At 40.8% G+C, this 17,873-nt stretch overlaps 3 protein-coding genes across 4 annotated transcripts; 1 reads left to right on the top strand and 2 right to left on the bottom strand.

Moving 5' to 3' along the window:
• Nucleotides 1–57: 57 nt before the first annotated feature.
• Nucleotides 58–1,912, top strand: LOC133452245 (RING finger protein 212B-like). Its single transcript, XM_061731465.1, is given in 12 exon segments — nt 58–157; nt 303–355; nt 435–509; nt 643–773; nt 842–950; nt 1,053–1,081; nt 1,165–1,205; nt 1,300–1,324; nt 1,405–1,462; nt 1,546–1,597; nt 1,716–1,746; nt 1,852–1,912. Coding segments are annotated over 12 exon segments (765 nt in total).
• A 295-nt stretch (nt 1,913–2,207) lies between these two features.
• Nucleotides 2,208–7,152, bottom strand: homeza (homeobox and leucine zipper encoding a). 2 transcript variants are annotated; one of them, XM_061732781.1, is made up of 3 exons: nt 6,733–7,152; nt 5,938–6,024; nt 2,208–5,579 (listed from the first exon to the last, which is right to left on the bottom strand). In XM_061732781.1, exon 3 carries the CDS (start codon nt 5,550–5,552, stop codon nt 3,540–3,542), a length of 2,013 nt encoding a protein of 670 aa, XP_061588765.1. In that variant the 5' UTR covers nt 5,553–5,579; nt 5,938–6,024; nt 6,733–7,152; the 3' UTR covers nt 2,208–3,539. The 2 variants fall into 2 exon arrangements, with proteins under 2 accessions (XP_061588765.1, XP_061588766.1); XM_061732782.1 differs by lacking the exon at nt 5,938–6,024.
• A 4,079-nt stretch (nt 7,153–11,231) lies between these two features.
• Nucleotides 11,232–17,334, bottom strand: dhrs1 (dehydrogenase/reductase (SDR family) member 1). Its single transcript, XM_061732780.1, has 9 exons — nt 17,167–17,334; nt 16,429–16,577; nt 16,148–16,291; nt 15,328–15,407; nt 15,063–15,195; nt 14,478–14,621; nt 14,317–14,386; nt 12,357–12,437; nt 11,232–12,253 (listed from the first exon to the last, which is right to left on the bottom strand). Exons 2-9 carry the CDS (start codon nt 16,570–16,572, stop codon nt 12,117–12,119), a joined length of 933 nt encoding a protein of 310 aa, XP_061588764.1. The 5' UTR covers nt 16,573–16,577; nt 17,167–17,334; the 3' UTR covers nt 11,232–12,116.
• Nucleotides 17,335–17,873: the final 539 nt, after the last annotated feature.

The following is a 17,873-nucleotide window of genomic DNA, read 5'->3' as shown; positions in this document are numbered from 1 at the left end:
GTCTTATTTGTATACTTGGATCTTGTGTTCATTTGCAGAAAAAATAAAGATTTAAAAATGGACTGGTTCCATTGTAACAAGTGCTTCACAAAAAGAGGATCAACGTTTTCCCTGACCAGCTGTGGCCACATCTGCTGCGAAGCATGCATTAAATCCAGTGAGAGATTTATGTTTTATCTACTCAGCTTGCTAAATTTAATTGCTTGACTTAAGATTGTAGCTGGAATTTCTTTCAAGAAAATCCCAAAAGTTTCAGACTACTGATGCCTTGTGATTTTATTCCCTCCACTTTTTCCTCTCAGAACAGTGCAGTGTATGTGGGGCTAACTGCAGTTACCTGGCCATCACTGATAAGGTCGGTCACGTTGACTTATTCGGATTGATCTTAATTCACACAGGAAGTATTTCTCTATCTGGACACATTTCTGTTTCAGATGAAGCCAGAGGAAAAGGTGTTTTTCAAGGACCCTGTGAAGCTTATTCAGTCAAGGCTGGCACACTTGTCCCAGGTCTGTCTTCTTAGTGTTCAAATGCTATTGGTCTGAATTATTTGACCTATGAATCCATTTTCTAAAGTATTGTCATCTGATGAATGATTTATCATCACCACAATAAACTTGAACAGTCTTCACACTTGTCCAGATTGCAATTTTTCAGCAGAAACAAATGGAAAGAGTCATTGCCCATTTAAAAAATAAAGCTTCCGAATTGGAGCAGCGTCTGAGGGAAGTCACTGAGCAGAGTTACAGGTGACTTCAAGATCAGATATCATGGTGTCAGCAGGTATGTAAATAAAACACTAAACGGAAACTCTTCCTCTTCCTGCATCTGTTCACACTAGGCAAATCTCAGAGCTGAAAAAGGAGAATACCGAGTTAAAGAAGCAACTGACAGAGCTGAAACGGGAGGCAATTGAATTAAAAAAGCCACTCTCTCAGAGGAGAACAAGTGTAAAAAAAATATAAATCAATTAAAGAATTATTCCCCCAAAATATCCCCAGTTGTTCAAACATTCAATAGCTAATTTAATCTGTATCCTCTATGTGCCACAGGTTTGTCCAGTCCAGTTTCAGAGTAATGGGTAAAGGCCATGTTTTACTTTTTTACTTACGTTTTCCCATTTTCGTTTTTCAAATGACAAAAACGTTTTTTCTTAATTCACAGAAGTCAGAGGGTGTCGCTCCCTGTGGCTGTTGCATCTCCAGGTAATGCAGAGAATATTTTTTTGACACTAGTAGTGGCTTTCACATAGTTTGATTCAAATGGACTTATGTGTGGATGTTTGTTTTCTTTTACTAGTTACCCCTCATTCAAGGACTACAAGGTACGCCTTAAAATGCCACGTTCTAGATGAATTGGTTCATTGTTTCACAAAAACACTAAAATATGCTGTTTGGGTGTTAGTCATCCAGGCTCAGCCGAGTCCCAGAGGTGGGCCAGAGGTCTCAGTCGCTCTCTCACTGTAAGTGTCTGATATAAAAAACACACACGTCCACAAATACATCAGATTTGGATTTAACCTTCGGCCTTATTCTGTTTTGTCAGACTACTGGATCAATGGCCTCCATTTCCAGCCACAGTTCTCTTCATGTACTCAGTTAAGTCTTGCTGCATACAGTAGCATGGATGTTGTATTTTACTCACTTCCTTACACTAGAAACAAAGGGAAGTTCAACCTTTTTTTAAATGTACCATTTTCTCTCTTTTTTATGAAGGAACGCCTTCATCCTTCAGCACTCCTACAAGGTAAGTAACACTCCCTTGGAAACATCTGGCACGCAAGCGTGGATTCACATATTACTGGTGGGTAGAATTTCCCCATGCAACTCTGCTCATTTCTGTCATCCTCAGAACTCCTGTTTTCCAGTTCCCCTTCATGAACGCCATCTCAATACAGTCACCCAGACAATGACCTAGTGGCCACTTACTCATAGGACATGTTTGTTCAGTATTGACCCCTCAGTCATAGATTTGCTCATCAGAGCCATCACATTGTTGCAAAAGAAACACTTTCAGTTTTGTATCTTAGAAAAAGTAAAAATATTTTGTACATTTGTTAAATGTACACGGTTTATTTCATGTTGATTGAGGAATTAAACCATAAAACCTTAATTATTGCAATGTCATTTCTCTGTGTAATATTATCATGATCATCTGGGTTCATTATATCGGACCCCTCGCCCCCCCAAAAAAGTTTGCGCACTCAGTTATAAAGACAAATATTTTACTTGTTTCCAGTGATACAATTGTGCAAATGACTTCTTTTTTTTTTTCAAACAGGAAAATATATATTTCAAAACATTGGTAAAGGAAGACAAATGTAGGGACTTAATCCCTACAGCATGACACTGGCTTTAGCTTTTCATGACTATCAGAAGGAAAAAGTGATGCACGCAGTCTTATCAAGTTTCTAATTATTTCAGCTTTATCTGAACATGTCTAAACTGACCCGACTTGAAGTGTGCATCATTCTATTTAGGTAAACTATAAGTACTTGAGGTTGTGAAGCTTTGCACAAAGTGATATAACCTAAATGAATATTTGTGCTGTCCTCCAGGACACGTGTTCACAAACTGTTCTCTTTCTGGATTTGAATCCACTGTACTCATCAGGTCCATCTTATGCACATCTTGTCTGTCTACAGAAAAGAACCATGAAGGCTGACAATATGCCTTTATGTCAAAAAGATGATCCATCTCTGATTTAATGACTAATTTTGCAAATTGATTTCTGCATAATTGTTGCATCTACAGTTAACATTTAAACCTTACTGTTACAAAGGTGCATTTATATACAAATGACAGACAAAGTATTCAAATATTACAACAGGAGGACTAAATGGGAATCGGGGAATGTGGTTCAGAAATATACTATCTAGATGCTGTTTTTTTTTTTGTTTTTTTTCTTATGCATGACAGAGTTCCAGAAACACCCCATCAACACTGACAGCACAGTTAGGAATTTTGATTTTGTGAAATAATTAAGACCTTTTTTTGGTGAAATCATTGGGTTTAATCACTTTAACGGCAGCAGGTTGAAAAACCAAAGTGCAAGATGTCAATTTTAAAAGTACATGTCCAGTGTGCTTTCCATGGAAAGGGATTATTGGTTTCAAGGAATGCCTGCACACAGTGACCAAGAAATAAGTCTGTCAACATACATAATTTTTTTTGAGCAGTAAATAATCTGCTACACCCAGGTACCAAAAGTACAACTAGTTTAAATTATATAGCTACAAATAGAATACTAAAACAAATTCTGTTGTAGTGATCTAACAAAAATAAGCTCCAAAAAAATATATAGAAAACCAGTGTACAGGCCACTGTCCCATTTACAGCAAAATAGGCAGCACAAACATGATTCAAGTCTAAATATATTAGGAAAAGCCAGGAATGCAACATATACATCAACACACAAACCGCACTATGGGCTTGTTCAGGGAAGACTGGATTTCACAAACCTGCCTCAATTAAAGCAATATAAACCACATCAATAATTATGCCTGTTGTGTGAAAGATCTTGGAGCACTCCACCAACTTTTACAAATGCTCTTCAGCAACATGCTCTTCAGCAACAGCGGGTTCTTGCACAACAGCAGGGTCTTGCACAGTCTTATCACCATCCTGAGTCGCAAACCAGTCTCGCACCTGCTGGTAACCCATTTTCGATTTCTTGCATAGGGTGTCAAGATCTTTTTCGTGTAGTGGGCCCGTTGAAAGGTAGTATGCTACCAACGGCTGAGTATCGGGGGTAAACGAGCCTGATCCATTTGCTGGAGATTTTCTTTTACGGCCACCCCGGTTGGAGGTCCCACTTCCATTCGTCAAACCACTGCTGCTTTGCTGGGAAGCAAGTTCTGCCAAGAAGTGATCGCGGATACCCTTCACCCAGCGTAACTGACCGTTTTTGACTGCATATCGCGTGTCACCAAACCACTGAATAACATCTGCTCTGGGTAAACTTGTAATTTTAACAAGTTCAGTGTAATCTTCACTCGTGGGCCACTGACACTGCAGAAAGTACTCCTTTAGCAGACTCAACTGCTCCTTGGTCTTTCTGGGTCGCCCACCTGGAGTGAGAAGAGGGGACGTAGACGTGGAAGCCCCCGAGAGGCACTCGGGTGTCAGTAAAGGGCTGTATTTTGCTGAATGCACCGACTTCTTTGACGTACGAAATCTCTGTGAAAGTGGTTTATTAGGTGGGGTAGTCAGCGGTGGACTCCCGGAGGGGGAAGATCTGGGAGAAGATTTTAATTCCTCAACAACATCCGGCTCAATCTTGCAAGTCTTAATCAACTGCAAAGGTTGTTCCTCACTTTGTTCCTCATCTTTAAAACTTTCTTCGTCTCCAGAAAGCTCCTCCACGACTTCGTGCCCTTGCATCTCAAGGACCTTTTCCCCAAATGCTTCCAGGCTGTTAGACAAAAAAGTCTGGAAGAAATGTGAATTTCTAATTCCATTGTTACGTGTTCCGTCCTGGCCTTTCACCTCACTGAGCTGAGATTTTGGATTAACAAGTGGAAGAGGTTGAGACTGTGGATCATGTTTACCTCCAACAACGGTTTGGTGAGAATAGTTCTGGGCCGCTGCCAGACTTCCTCTACCAACTCTTAGCTGGTAACGGCTGTCGCTGAACCATTTACGTATGTCGTTGCGACTCAGCCCCGTTTCTTCTTGCAGACGTCTGAGCTCCGCCTCTGCAGGCCAGTTCTCCTTTAGAAAACTTCTGCGCAGCGCAGCAAGTTGAGCTTTGGATTTTTTATAGCGTCCGTGGCGGTGGTGTCGTGAGGCTGACTCTGATAGGTCGAGGGAGACATCCCCCGCTGTGCTTGCGGGAGAGTCTGCTGGGGGGTGGTAAAAGTATGAATCCTGGGGAGGTGGGAGCGTGGAACTGAAACAAGGGGGGGCGGTTTTGGTTGTTTTACACGAATCTCCCGACTCGCTCTTTGAGTTCTGCACTTGGGTGACGAAGCTGGTTCCACCAATCTCCTCCTCTCCGCTGTTCTCGTCCTCAATTACTAATTCCTCCACACTTTTGCTCTTGGGTTTTGCTTCTTCGTTTGTTTCAGCAGAGTCATCGTACAGCTCAGGTACCGCCAGTTTCCGTCGCGTCTCCTCGATCTCCTCAGACGACCAGCTAATACCGTATTTAATCCTCTGTACCATAAACCACACTTTCACTTTGTCCAGTGGCAAGGCACATAGTCGGGCCAGAGTGCTCACCTCCCGGGATGACGGGTACGGAAATAAGTTAAAGGCATGGACCAGTTCTGGGATTGAATCGAGTTCTCGGGTCTGATCGGCCTGGGTCCACACCAGTTTCAGTCCCTCTGAGACCAGAGGCAGGCACACAACGGAGTTGTGGTTGGTGGTGAAGCTCGCCACACTACTTGCGTTGTTTTCGTCTGAGCTGGCAGAGTGAGTCAATTCCTTGGAGGAGCATTTGACTTCAAGCTTTTCTTCAAATTCTGTCTTTTTTACTTTTCCTTCAAAGGACTCATTTGTGTCTACATGTTGTCCATTTCTGCCACCATGTTCTGTGTACGATGCCATCTGGGCTAGAAACGTTGGTTCTGCCACCTAGAAGTAAAAACAAAAACACTTATTATTTTTTTGGAATAGTCTTCTTTTAACTTCTAAGATAAGATTTCTGTGCAGGGGAGGACAATTTGTTTAGTGATGTTCTTAGAACTTCATGTTCTCAGTCATTCTCGAAGTCAATCTGACAACCGCCTGCCCTCCCCCTGCTTCCATCTCCTTATGCTGAACTCTCAATAAAACTAGTCGTATACCCCTGGCTAGACTCGGTCTCCCCTCCCCCAAAAGTGTGGGGACTGACTTTTGTTTTGCATGAGTGGGGGGACTGCCCGAAAAGGGTGGGAGCGTGGGGAACGAAAATCTACAAGGAATCCATCACTGTCTGCTTTCTCAGGCCTACCCAGTGAGGCTTTGTTCCACTTTAAAGTTCTCAGTCCTGAAAGATGAGTGCGGCTCCTTCACAAAGGGCAGACACCACGACAGAGCCCTGCGAGAAGAGAAAATGAAAATAATCAATCCTGCACTCGTCGGTTTCGATATGTTACCGTCTTAACACTGCGTGAGGCATTCAATATTTCTTAGGAAACATTTCTCTCTTAATCAACAGGTGTGAAGGCACCTTTTTTTCAAGATATTCCAGTGGTTGTTCCAGTTGAGAGACCCATTCAAGTAATCCAGATCCATCCTCCACATATTAGTCAGTATAATTAATGTAGCCAGTAATTATACAAGTCAGGTGTTTGAAAGCTAAATCTCAATCTCATATCTACTTGCTCTTCATTTTGGGATAAGTCGTCCCTCATTAGGAAGAAAGGAAGTAATGAGTCATTAGATAACGCCACGTCCTGTGATTAAAGCAGCTTTAACTTGGGAAAGAAATGTTTGTGCAACACAAACATTAGCAAGCAAATATTAGTCATTAGTGACACATATTCCCAGAGATGAGGTCATGCGCCCCCCTCAGGTTTCGTTGCTTTTCCCCCAAACACTCGGAGAGTTTATTAAAAGGTTATTTTTGTACAAGTATTTATCCAAAGAGAAACGTATAAAAGTTCATCCCATTGCCAGTAACAATAGCGGTCCAGTCCCAGTCCCCCCCCCCTCTCTCTTTATGGCGTACCAACTAAAACGCTCCAACTGCACAGGCGCACTTTGCAGTTAGACACGCTTCACTGAAACATAAAAATAAACTTACCGAAAACACCGAAAATAACCCGTCCTCCTCGCCGTCTACTCGCGGGATAGCGAAACCGGAGAAAGTCGGGAGTTAACTCTCCACCACTCGGCTATATATATATATGGCCGAAGTTTCCGAGGTGGACCGAGGGAAACAATACCGTCCGTGTGTTTGTTTGACCCTCTTCTTGTTTATCAAGCAGCTCGACGGGATTACGGCCGGGATCACTGCAGGCGCTGCCGCCACCAAGTTTGTCGCCTTTTTTCCAGGGAGTTGAGCCGTCGACTAAAGCCTCTCCGAGCCGCGAATGACCAGTCCGGGAGGCGAAGGGTAAATGTGAGTCACCGCGTCTTCCTCCCCCTCGGTCTGCTCGTTGTTGCTTTTGTTCTTGTGCTGAGAAGTGTTTCCCCCCTGTCCGGCCGGATCGACGCGAGCGAGGCGAGGCGGGGCGGAGGACCAGGAAGCCCGCACGGCCCACATGACTCTCCCACGGTGACGAGGCCGGGGTGGGTGTGCCCGTCTGGACCCGCCGCCCTGGTTGGAGGGAGGGAGTGCCTGTTCCCGCACATCCTCCACACCGGAGCGGCCTCGCAGCGGGGGTCACGGCCAGAGGTGAACGGTCATCCTTTTAGATTCCTCACCACGGACTGCATGGGGTGAAACTAGGGTTAACAACCGTCCCTAGAAAAACGGAATCGTCCCGTATTTACAGTACTCGAGTTGTAAAAAAAAAAATCAGGGGGGGTGGTGGATTTTATCATATGGGGACAGATAATTTGTGCTGATTACAAATAATATAATATAATAGTATTGACCAATATTTAAGCTTTAAATATCCACTGGGCTTACATCAAATACATCAAAACACAACAATAAAAAACAGTTTTCTGAACTTATCAATATGACTCTGTCCTTCACAGGATAAGTAAAATGGATCACTGCAAAAACTCCAAATCTTAAGAATATTTGTCCTATTTCTAGTTAAAATGTCTCATTTTAGTAAAAAAAATCTCATTACACTTAAAACAAGACTCATCACTGGAAAAAACAACAATTTTCACCTGTTTCAAGTAGATTTTCACTTGAAATAAGTAGAAAAATCTGCCAGTGGAACAAGATTTTTTTGCTTGTAATGAGAAGATAAATCTTGTCCCACTGGTAGAATTTTCTACTTATTTCAAGTGAAAGTTTACTTGAAACAGGTGAAAATTGTCAAATAAGTTATTTTTCTGGTGATGACTCTAAATGTTGAAATAGCAGTAATACCAAAATCATTGATGAAATGACATAAGGGATGGAAAGGGGGGGTGGCAGTTTTACAGGGGGGATGATTTGGACCGTTTTTATTTCAGGAGGGATGCCATCCCCCCTCATCTCGAGTACTGCGTATTTATAAACTAAAGTAGGCGTCCCGTATTGAGCTGAAAAGGGACGCACTGTGTCCCGTATTACTGTGAGAGTCAATAATAATAATAATCATGGGTGCAGATCCCGGGGGGACGGGGGGGACATGTCCCCCCCCAATTTCTGAAAAACATGAATTGTCCCCCCCAATAAAAATACCCTAAATTATTCAAAATTGAACAAATGTATTTTCAGACTTAAAGGTTGAATATGTAGAATATTTATTAAAAATATATTTCTAAAAAAATAATACATCCACGGTGCGTTTTGAGGTGTACAGAATGAAAGCAATGGGTCCTTTTTTTTTCTTAGAACTGTTTGCCACCATAACTGTGTTAAAACATGATCAGTTAGTTTAAACAACTTGTTTAGGGCTCCATATTTCATCCATGTATCAATTGATCGTGCATAAAGTAGTCCCATAGGATAAAAGGAAGATAGTGAGAAGAATTTGAGATGAGTAGACACTACATGCCCAAAACCCTTAAAATTATGATTTACGAATATAACAGTTAAGTAAGCAGTGACACACACTGTTGGCTGTTTAGGACAAATAAACAAGAAAGGTAAGCACAATAAATGATTCCCTGTGCAGTATTTTTTGGCGAGCCTTTACCAATTTATGGCATGGTATGAGTTGCATATTGGCAAAAAATTAAAATCACGTTGGTGTCCCCCCAATCCTGACATCGGATCTGCACCCCTGATAATAATAATAATAATAAACTTTCTTTTTTTTTAATAATTTTATTTATTATTGAGCACTAATAGCACAGCACATGGATACTGACACAAAATGATTACAATGCTCATTTTTATATTTTAACACGCCTGCCCTCCCTTCCCCTGAACAGGTTGGACACCTAACCAACAGAATTGGAAAATTGAATGAAAAAATACAAAAAAAATAAAACAACATAGACCAATAATGAGTAGAGCATATTAACGTGCACATATGCATATAATACACACATACACATTCTTAACAAAATTACAAAATGCTTCCCAAAAACAATAAAATACATAAAGATAAAAATACAGTACATAGTGGATATAGTTTCTTTCCCCAAGCTGTTACTCTGATGAACTCTCATAACTCATAAAGTCTCAGATTAGATTAAATTAGATTAGATTAGATTAGATTACTTATTTATTGTACGCTTGGGTAAATTTGGTTTACAGTCAGTGATTCATCTCGTATTATACATACAATCCAAAACCATACACTCAACAACACAGGACAAGATAAAGTGACGACAGTGCTTTGGCCAAAAGTACAAAACGCCAAACTCTCACTAACGGGTCGCTGCGTGCGCATGCGCCCCACTCTCCCATTCACGGAATCAATCACTGTGCAATATACTGTAAAAACGTACCTCCCCATAATCTAATCATATCTACCTCATTCTACTGCACATCTCACTTTTTAAAAATTGTATATATGTTATTAAGAGCTGTCATTACCATATCTACCTCAGTACTGCTGCACCTTTCACTTTTTTTAATTGTATATATGTGAATAAGTGCCACATTTGTTTATTTACTGTACATTTGTTTATTTACTGTTTGCTACTTTTTAAATCCGGGTACAGTGAGCGAAATAACCGAAGTCAAATTCCTTGTTGGGCAATGTTCAAACTTTGTCAATAAAGCTGATTCTGATTCTGATTTTGATAAGAACATAAGACAGCAATAACCAAGTCTAAAATGAATAACAATATTCACACCACAATAAAAGCTTTTATAAAAAGGAATGTTTTAAGTAAAGATTTAAAAGCAGTGGGGGGTTTAACGGACCTGATCTCAGCAGGTAAAGAGTTCCAAAGTTTGGGGGCCCGGACTGCAAAAGCTTGATCACCTTTGGTCACAAGCCGGGCCCTGGGAACGATCAGAACAGCCACTACTTGCTGATCTGAGGGAGGCCCTGGCAGATAGGGATTAAAATGGCATTGAGCTGTTGATTTCACAAGTTATTTTTTTCTGTTTTACTACAACTTCAGCCTACAGTCATGGCCTTTGAGGCACAAATATGTTTTCTACAGACTTTCTGTTTGCACTAAAAATGTGGACTATTACAGAATGGATTTTCTGCTTTCTTTCTATTGTTTTATATTCATTTATACAATTTTTATTTAAGCAGGACAGGTTTCTGTTTAACAAATATACTTATTTTATTCAGTTCATTTTGTTATTTTGTATTAAAGTGAATTGATGGATAAAAATGTGTTTTCCATGTGTACATGGCATTCAAAAATATGCATCTAATTCAATTCAGGTTCAGTCAAATCGTTTCAGTCACTAAAAAAGGGGCTAAAAAAATTCACCAAGCCAGGAAGGGTGAAAGCAATCGGGTTGGCCGGCCCTGCAGATGAGGTGTCCCTTATCTATTTTTCAGGTAGTTGGGAACCCTAGTTGCAACACATGTTTGGGATCTCTCAGCGGAAACTTCCACTGCAGCTATCCTGTCAGAAGTCTTGGATTTTATATCTAAAAATATCCCTAATCCCTAATATGCCTAATGCCTTAATCCTAAAAAGAGTATTTAAAAATGTTTATAAAAGGCAAGCGATAGAAGCAAGGATCATGAACTCTCCACCTCTTTACTACGTTGTTGTAAAGATAGTCTCAGATGCCTGCGTACTTTTTATATACTTTTTATAAAAAGTTAAAATGGCCTTGGTTTAACTTTAATGACCTTACCCACACTGTACTATCACTTAAGTGGAATGACATTTTTGAGGCCCAGCTGTGGCTTAAAGTACACAATTTGTTGTGACGTAGATTGATTTTAATAGGCATTGGCATCTTACTGTAAAAACATACTCTGTTCTCACCAAAACTATTTCAGTTTACATTGTCTGGGTCCCTAACCCATGTCACAATAGACCTTTTTTAAACCCAGAATGCTCCTTTTAGTCACTGACTGAAGTTATTGATTGCAGCAAGTATGCAGCATGTGTGTCTACAAAATCTGATAGTTGACAAACTAAAAGAAGCCAGTGCATCCTTCAAGTCTGCATATCATTTTAAACACAGTAGGTAGTGTGCAAAGCTGATATCTACAAATACACTGCTGTGGTGCCGTCATTGGAAGAAAGAATAACAAACAAAAGTGAGTAGTGTAGTTCTTTTAATAGTTATCACAAACTGAAATTCATTTATATCATGTAACATTTTCAGACTTCTATAGCTTTCCGTGACTTCACAAAGTCCTATGACATTTCCATTGAAACTTCCTCACAGTCTTTCAATTCCTCTTAAAAAACAAATCATCCAAAAGACGCAAAATACTTTGGCACATGTATGATGACTGTTTTTTGAAGAGTTGTTTTGATTCCTTCACTATACTTCACTCGGCTCAAAACCTCAAAAATCAAAGACATTTTTAAAACATGTTATCCATGTGAATTTGAGGGTATACAAAAAACTCAATAGGGTAATATAAAACGTATTCCCATGAGACACGGCAAGAAAACAATAAAAAAAAGCAGTCCACATAATTATCATTTGTTAATACAGTTAGGAGTTTGTGCAAATACTTCACTTTAATAAGAGTTACTTTACTCCAATATTGTTTTATCTTGACAATAGCGAGATATTATGAACTCCCTTGCTTCACAGTTTATTTTGATTTTATCTTAGTAGCTAGTGTAAATGTACCCTTGCTATTGTAAACCTGCCTCAAATCTTATATTTGAGTTACAGTCGTTATAAGTCAGCTTTTTAGGGTTTACCTTTTGTCTGATATTCATCAAAACATTTGCAGGAAAACCAGTCTTTCTTGTCAACCTCTTTTAAACTAATGTCACAGAGGAGCAATCATGAAATACTCAAGTAGGTGCAGAGAGGTGAATATATAACTAAAACTGTTAAAAAAACACATTGAAAGGACATAAAGTGTAAATTGTGATACTTCATTCATTAGTGACATGTAGTTGCTGTGGTCTTAAACCATAAAAACCACAACTCTCAGATGCTCAAACTGATGCTGGAAGCCTTTAGAAGCGGCTGTTTGCCAGAGTGAGCACAAAGCGCGGCACACGCAGGAACGAGGGGACGATAACTGAGAGCCAAGAGAGGTACGGGCTCTGAGCCAGCAAGAATTTTAGAGAAGTATAATCAGCCACACTCCGCCCTAGAAAAAAGCCAAATATTACAAAATATTAGTGCTTATTGGGAAGGATTTTTAAATTCAAATCTATAACCTCTAAATCTTAAAGGAGGACGCTTAAATTTACCATCAACATCTTTTATCCCGTAGCGCCTCGCCAGGTCACAAGTCATGAGCACCTTCCCAGTCAGCGACATGAGATTTGGATCTTTCAAAACAGAAACCAAAATGAACAAATACTACCTTTTAAAATTGAAATGAACAAATCCTTCTGAAATACTATTAGCCAGCATGCATTTCTAAGTAGTGTGCATGGTATACATTTCTTAAATAATTTTAGTATGAAAAGACATGTATATACAGTGGTGCAAAAGTGTTTGCTCCCTTCCTGATTTAGTTTTTTTTTGCATGTTTGTCACACTTAAATGTTTCAGATCATCAAATAAATTTAAATATTAGACAAAAATAACACAAGTAAACACAAAATGCAGTTTTTAAATGAAGGTTTGTAGGGGAAAAGAAAAATCCAAACTTACATAGCCCTGTGTGAAAAAGTGTTTGCCCCCCCCCCCCCCCCCCTCGTTAAAACATAAATTATCTGTGATTTATCACATCTTTGGAAAGCTGAGTTCAATTTCTCCAGCCACACCCAGGCTTAATTACTGCCACAGCTGTTCTCAATCAAAAAAAATCACTTAAAAGAACAAGTGAACTAGACCAAAAGATCCTCAAAAGCTAGACATCTTGCTGCGATCCAAAGACATTCAGGAACAAATAAGAAACAAAGTAATTGAGATCTATCAGTCTGGAAAAGGTTACAAAGCCATTTCTAAAGTTTTGGGACTCCAGCGAACCACAGTGAGAGCCATTAACCACAAATGGTGAAAACATGGAACAGTGGTGAACCTTCCCAGGAGGCCGGCCGACCAAAATTATCCGAAGATCCCAGCGACGACTCATCCAAGAGTCACAAAAGACCCCAGAACAACATCCAAAGAAGTGAAGGCCTCACTTTCCTCAATTAAGGTCATCATTCATGACTCCAGCATAAGAAAAAGACGGGGCAGAAATGGCTGCATGGCAGAGATCCAAGACGAAAACCACTGTTTAGCAAAAACAACATAAAGGCTCGTCTCAGTTTTGCCAGAGAACATCTTGATAATCCCCAAGACTTTTGGGGAAATACTCTGGACTGACGAGACAAAAGTTGAACTTTTTGGAAGCTGTATCTCCCATTACATCTGGCGTAAAAGTAACACGGCATTTCAGAAAAGGAACATCATACCAACAGTAAAACATGGTAGTGTGATGGTCTGGGCTGTTTGCTGCTTCACCTGGAAGACTTGCTGTGGTAAATGGAACCAAGAATTCTGCTCTCTACCAAAAACTCCTGAAGGAGAATGTCCGGCTATCTGTTCGTGACCTCAAGCTGAAGCCACTTGGGTTCTGCAGCAGGACAATCATCCAAAACACACCAGCAAGTCCACCTCTGAATGGCTTCAGAAAAACATATTGAAGACTTTGGAGTGGCCTAGTCAAAGTCCCGACATGAATCCCATTGAGATGCTGTGGCACAACCTTAAAAAGGCGGTACATGCTCAAAAACCTTCCAATGTGGCTGAATTACATAAATTCTGCAAAGATGAGTGAGCCAAAATTCCTCCACAGCGCTGGAAAAGACTCATTGCCAATTATCGCAAACGCTTGATTGCAGTTGTTGCTGCTAAGGGCGGCCCAACTAGTTATTAGGTTTAGGGGGCAATTACTTTTTCACACAGGGCCATGTAGGTTTGGATTTTTCTTTCCCCTTAATAAAAAAACCTTCATTTAAAGACTGCTTTTTGTGTTAACTTGTGTTATCTTTGTCTAATATTTCAATTTGTTTGATGATCTGAAACATTTAAGTGTGACAAACATGCAAAAAAAATAAGAAATCAGGAAGGGGGCAAACACTCTTTCACACAACTGTATACACACACACACACAATGAAATAATACACTGTTAAAAGCTTGAATGGTTGATATTGACATGAAGGAGTGCAGTTATTTCTGCTCTCAAGTGAAGATAATCTTCAACAATATGTTACCTTTTGCCAGGTTGACAATGCACTTCCCACTCAGTTCTGTGGTTTCTCCATTTCTCATTACTTCTACCATCTAAGGAACAAACAAAAAAGAAAAAGTCTAGGATTAAGGAAATAACTGAAGAAGCCATCATGAAGAAAGATTTGCTGCTAGACGGATCTACCTTGGAGTCCAAACCTTGTGGTTCCCCTTTCTGCAGGACAAGCTCAGATAACAACTCTGTTTGAACGGCTCCTGGCCACAGGCTGACAGAAGCCACGCCCCTTCTCTTTAGCTCAAAGGCCATGTCTGCTGCCAGCCTGTCACACTGGAAAACAGCAAGAGGAAAAAAAGGTAAAAGGTAAGAAATGAGGAAAAAATGCACTGCCAAAAACATTCTGTGAGTGAACACTGCTCATGTTGTTACAAAACAATGTTCTGCTGGGGGAACCTGACATTCACAGAAAAGCCATTTTAGCACGTTCCGCTTACATCAAAATTTTGGAAGACCAGTTATCATTCATCCCCCTACCCACCCTGATGACATCCGTGGGAAACAATCCCAATCTAGAGACACACAATCACAGGGTTCAAAGAGACCCTCAGGTGGTCCTTGTCCAGACCCTGACTGGTCAGACCTCTTTTGGAATCATAACAAGGACCTGGTCAGTATTAAGTACATAGTCATAACGTTATAGCAGATCAATACTTGAGCAAGTTTAGAAAAAGTTATCATATAGCGCCAATAGAAGATGAGACCAAAACTTACTGCAGCTTTCCCAACTCCATATGACACATTGAACAGGTAACTCAGCCCACCCATGGATGAAACGATCACGATCAAACCGTGACCTTGTGCCACCATCATCCGGGAGCCATAAACTGAGAAAAAGTAGTGACCCCTGCAGAATATAGAAGTTATATATTGAAGTTAAGCAATAGGTATTGAGTGAAACATTATGAGATGCAAAAAAAAAAAAAGGCACAGTTTCCTTGAAAGTACAATGTGGAAAAGCACAAAAACCATGCAGTACCTGAGGCCTGCATTGTTGATGGAATCCCAAATTGATGGATCGGTTTCCCAAAACTTCCTCCCCATGTTCTCAAAGATAGACTGGAATAACACAAGTTGAGGTCAAATGCAGTGGCATTTTTATGCCTGCTGGAGCTTCACTCAGTATTAAGCATTTTATGGCGCTTTTCCACTAGTACCTCCTCAGCCCGACTCGGCTCGGGACGGCTCATCCCGGTTCCACCCGTTTTGTCCCCGTTTGTTTTTCCACAGCCAGGTGAGAAGTGGGCGGGTTGGGGTGAAGCTGCTGTGACGTACTCAATTGCGCAACCCCTTTGTGTCACGCTGATGAGAAATCAGCTGGAGCCGGGAGCGGCTGAGAGTAAAACAGAGCGCCTGTGGATCTGGTCGTTCCTTATCGCCCGTCTACATCCCTTTTTTAATTCTCTTGTCAGCCACCAGGTTTATGAACATCTGCACCTCAGAGTTGGATCACCAAACAGACGTTTGCGCTGTATAATAAAATTGCCGCGAGTCGCTCTCGCGCTGACTCCCGCTTCCTGATTCAAACGTCTGACGGCCCCACCCCCCGACCAATCAGTGGCGCGGACGGTGGTGACGTCAGATATAGTCCCGGCTCAGCCCGGTTAGAACCTCGGCAGAATGGTTACAGAAAAAGTATCGGCTTGGCGCGGCTCTACCCGTTTTGGCCCGTATTGGAAAAGCGCAAGACGGGGGCGTGGCGGGTAGAAGCGAGCTGAGGTGGTACTAGTGGAAAAGGGCCATAAGTCTCAACTTTATGATACGCAGCAGTGTTTCATGTGGGTGTTATTTATACAGACCTGTACTCCAGCATAGGCATTATTAACCAGGACGTCCAATCTGCCATTCTGTTCACGTTTGATGCGTTCAAAAAGTTCCTCAATGTCTTCATCTTTTGTAGAATCACATACAACTGGCACACATTTCCCACCTCTCTCACTGACCTGTGGCGAGAGGAAAGGTGCCAGACTGAAAAACTACCACAGCACAACAAAAGCGCCCCACACTGAGACCAATGACATTTTATGACAACTATTTGAACCTCCTTCCTCACAAAAAAAATTCAAGCTTAAACATTAACCTGTGCAGCAGTTTCTTTCAGAGTGTTCTCCTGGCGGCCGGTGATGTAAACGGTGGCTCCTGCCTCAGACAGCTGGAGAGCTATTCCTCTGCCGATGCCCCTGGAGGCCCCCGTGACCACGCACACCCACCCAGACAGGGACATCTTCTCTGTGGGTCACAGGGTCAGCACCAGACATTAACAAGTACATCCATTCACATTTTATAATATAAAAACACGTGTGGGAAAGCTCTATAAGAGTCAGAAGTCTTTGGATAATGACTGGGTTTAACACTGTTGCATAAGGGTTGCATAAATGATTCAATGGTCATGAGTTCAAAGTTATCTTGAAGGGTAATACACACAGACTGCATATAAAGTATCAAAAACATCTTGACAAGACCCAATTCCATCAGATTAGATGGTATTTTAGATTAATGGAGAAGTTAAATATAATGAATCACAAAATATATAAAAGTTACTCATACCAAACTACTTTTCTCTACTGTTTTTTTCCAGTAAAGCACGATTTAATATCAATATGTCCTCGTTTGTCCTTGATGTATCTAACTTATTTAAAAGAATAAGCACATATTTGATGACAGTGAAGACACTTAGGTAGTTGACTGCTGTTAAATTATTGTACAAGACGTGTACACGACAGTTTGAAGTCTCATTTATTCACAATGTAACTTTCTTTCGCCCAGAAAGAAAAATCGTCGATTTTTTCCGCCCGTTTGCACACAAACAAGAGCCTACCTTATAACACGGAGAGCGCCGAAACTGGTCAGTTGAGTCCAAATTAGAAACGCATCGGTTGCGCTGAACTGCTGTTTTGATCAGTCACCCAGTTCACGAGGGTGTTTTCTTGCATGAAAAATCCACGTTGATTACAAGATTATCTATCAGAGCCACACGCCCCCCACCAGAAATATCGCGAGACTGCCTCCAAAGACTCATAATCAAGTGATTAGTCCATTGCACGAACTTCCTGCTTCGTTTTAATGCCAGCTGAAATAAATAGTTTAGAATATGTACTTCTTTAAAACAAATACCGGTAAACAAGTAATAGCCATTATACTTGATAAATACGTCACTGGAAGAGTGAAGTCCAATTTAAATGCATTTTTAGGTAGTTATGTTTTACATAATAGCAATTAATGCAACTATTGGTCAGAGTAGGGTCATTATTTTGATTGTCCGAGTTGGTCTCGGGTTTTACTTGCTGAAATGTACCAGAAGATGGCGCTGTTTTCCTCTCAGTGACCCTCGTCCTGTCCATGTTATGTTGATCAATGAAATAAATAAAAGTGAAAAAGGAGGACTAGCTCTTCCTATTCTAAAAGACTATTACAAGGCAGCTCAACTTAGACCTTTAATTGGTTGGTGTACTCCTAGTTACAAGGCTAGATGGAAAAATATTGAACAAACAATGGGAAAAGGGTTTCCAGTCACTGCACTGATGT

The sequence above is a fragment of the Cololabis saira genome, chromosome 10 (genome assembly GCF_033807715.1).
Source record: "Cololabis saira isolate AMF1-May2022 chromosome 10, fColSai1.1, whole genome shotgun sequence".
Lineage (NCBI taxonomy): Eukaryota > Metazoa > Chordata > Actinopteri > Beloniformes > Belonidae > Cololabis > Cololabis saira.
The sequence above is the reverse complement of the archived record's forward strand: the minus strand, read 5'-3'. Positions and strand labels throughout refer to the sequence as shown.

What these genes read in the sequence shown, in the direction of transcription:
- homeza (XM_061732781.1), bottom strand. Translation starts at nt 5,552, where the DNA reads ATGGCATCGTACACAGAACATGGTGGCAGAAATGGACAACATGTAGAC.
- dhrs1 (XM_061732780.1), bottom strand. Translation starts at nt 16,572, where the DNA reads ATGTCCCTGTCTGGGTGGGTGTGCGTGGTCACGGGGGCCTCCAGGGGC. An exon ending in ATGGAGTTGGGAAAGCTGCA is followed by an intron (nt 14,622 to 15,062) that starts GTAAGTTTTGGT and finishes GCTGTTTTCCAG; the next exon opens with TGTGACAGGCTGGCAGCAGA. An exon ending in CATTGTCAACCTGGCAAAAG is followed by an intron (nt 12,438 to 14,316) that starts GTAACATATTGT and finishes CTGTTTTGAAAG; the next exon opens with ATCCAAATCTCATGTCGCTG.